General features: G+C 48.7%; 1 protein-coding gene across 1 annotated transcript in view; it reads right to left on the bottom strand.

Moving 5' to 3' along the window:
* Positions 1-603: 603 nt before the first annotated feature.
* LOC147243450 (endothelin-2) overlaps positions 604-1,815 on the bottom strand; it is a 17,405-nt gene continuing 16,193 nt past the window's right edge. The window contains exons 5-6 of the mRNA XM_086189746.1: positions 1,405-1,518; positions 604-1,327 (exon numbers count right to left, since the gene is read on the bottom strand). Of these exons, the coding sequence (XP_086045872.1) occupies positions 1,225-1,327; positions 1,405-1,518 (217 nt within the window). The 3' untranslated portion in view covers positions 604-1,224. The remainder of the gene's footprint in view (positions 1,328-1,404; positions 1,519-1,815) is intronic.

Raw genomic sequence — 1,815 nt, 5'->3', positions numbered from 1 at the left:
ACAGGAGAAGAGGGGGAACATGGATGGATGATGGATGATGGATGGATGGATGGAGGGATGATGGATGGGTGATGGATGGAGGGATGTTTCTGCTCAAAGATTCAGAAACCTTTAAAGTTCATTTTGACTCCTGACATCTTCTTTATGAACCCACAATTTTTAGCTCTTGTGGGCGGGACTAAGCTTTGAGCCAAGCCCACTCTGATCAAGACTGGCCAATAGACACATTTTTATCACCTTTCAGCAGGGAGTCCCACCCACAAGTGCTGCAGTGGAGAGCTGAGGCCCACACTAGTTAGCTTAGCATGATGAATTGTAATAGATGGGAAGTGTTAGCATAGCTCTGTCAAAGGCTCAGAACACTGGAGTGTCCAGCAGTAGTCCTCCTCATCCTCTCACCTGTTACTTCATTACTAGTGTTACACACAACCCTCATTATACAGAGACGGAGGTGTGCTAACACTTCCCACCCGCTACCAGTCATTGTGCTAAGCTAACTAGCCTGGGTCTCAGCTCCCTGGAGGAGGGGCTCTGTCTTCAAGTCTGGCTCTGGGGACAACAGACAATAAGAGGGTTTCACTGAAAATGGGCGTGTCCTCTAACACCTTTTATGATGGCAAACCTTTCCTGTTTTTGTTGCCCAATAAAGATAGAAAAGTAAGTCAACTTGCAAGAGAAAAATATAATTTGTAGTTTTCAATAGTTTTAATATCAAAACAATTTGTAGTATTTCAAAATGCAGTAGTATTTTTACAAGAAAACACTGTTAGAGTTCTTTTTAGTGGCCCTCTGTCAGATCCTTCTGTGAGTAATAGTAAGATTTAAGAACTTAAAATTGGATAATAGAGTGACGGCGGCTGCGATCCCCTCTACGACCCGGCTCCCCCCCGGCGGTGCTGCTGTATCCGGCTGCAGGTCGTCGGCGCTGCAGGGGTTCAGACTCACACGCTTCCCAGCGCAATACCTGAAGAAGCTGTAAATTTCCTTCTTGAGGCTGCAAGATTTCCAGCCTCAGTGGCCTCAGGGCTTCAAACCAGCTGAGGTCATCAGGTGACAGAAAGGTCACGGGTTCAAGCCCCTCCCCTCCCTTAAACTGTCTGTGTAGATACAGATAAAGAAGCCGCATCGACTCCGCCGCCATCACATAAACACACACACACATCCGCCAGCCAGCAGGCAGCCAACCACAGTCCAGTTCGTTCAGTGTGAAGCTCCAGAAGCTTCTCAGGTTTTGCATTTGAGGGCGTGTCGGTGTCGTTTCTCCCAGAATGCCGGACGGAACCTCTGGCGTTTGTCCATCGTCCTCTTCACTGGAGCGTTTTCCCCTCTGAGGATGAGAAAACGTGTGAGAGCGTTCCTGCTCGGGCCACATGTTCTTTAACATGCGAGTGTGTGCATCTTTACTTTGTCTGGAGTGAACAGAAGCTCATACATCCGGCGTCCTTGACATCCTCACAGAGGCAGCGGCCCAGATCCCTCCTGAGTCGGGCTGAACCGAACCCGTAGGGAACCACGTGGCTAGAAGACAAAACGCTGAATCAGAGGCTGACAACGATTGGTCAGGTCCAATTGCTGAAGCCCTGCCCTTTCTGAAGGTTACTCTGATATATTTGTTGACTCTCCGCCCTCTCTAAATACCACTATGAGAGACTTCTTGACGCGCCGCCCTCGAACCCAGCCAGTGCGAGTGTATATTTCAGTGGAGGTGTCCTCTTGTGTGAACGTCTAGCGGAGGAGATTTCCTGCGTCATCATGTCATTATTGTCTTTCCTGCAGGCGCAGGAAACGTTAAGGTGTCTGATGTTCATTTACACA

Source organism: Aulostomus chinensis, chromosome 20 (genome assembly GCF_037954235.1).
Source record: "Aulostomus chinensis isolate RoL2024-O1b breed Wild chromosome 20, RoL_Achi_v1.0, whole genome shotgun sequence".
Classification (NCBI taxonomy): Eukaryota; Metazoa; Chordata; class Actinopteri; order Syngnathiformes; family Aulostomidae; genus Aulostomus; species Aulostomus chinensis.
Note: the sequence above shows the minus strand (reverse complement) of the source record. Positions and strands in the feature narration are given on the sequence as shown.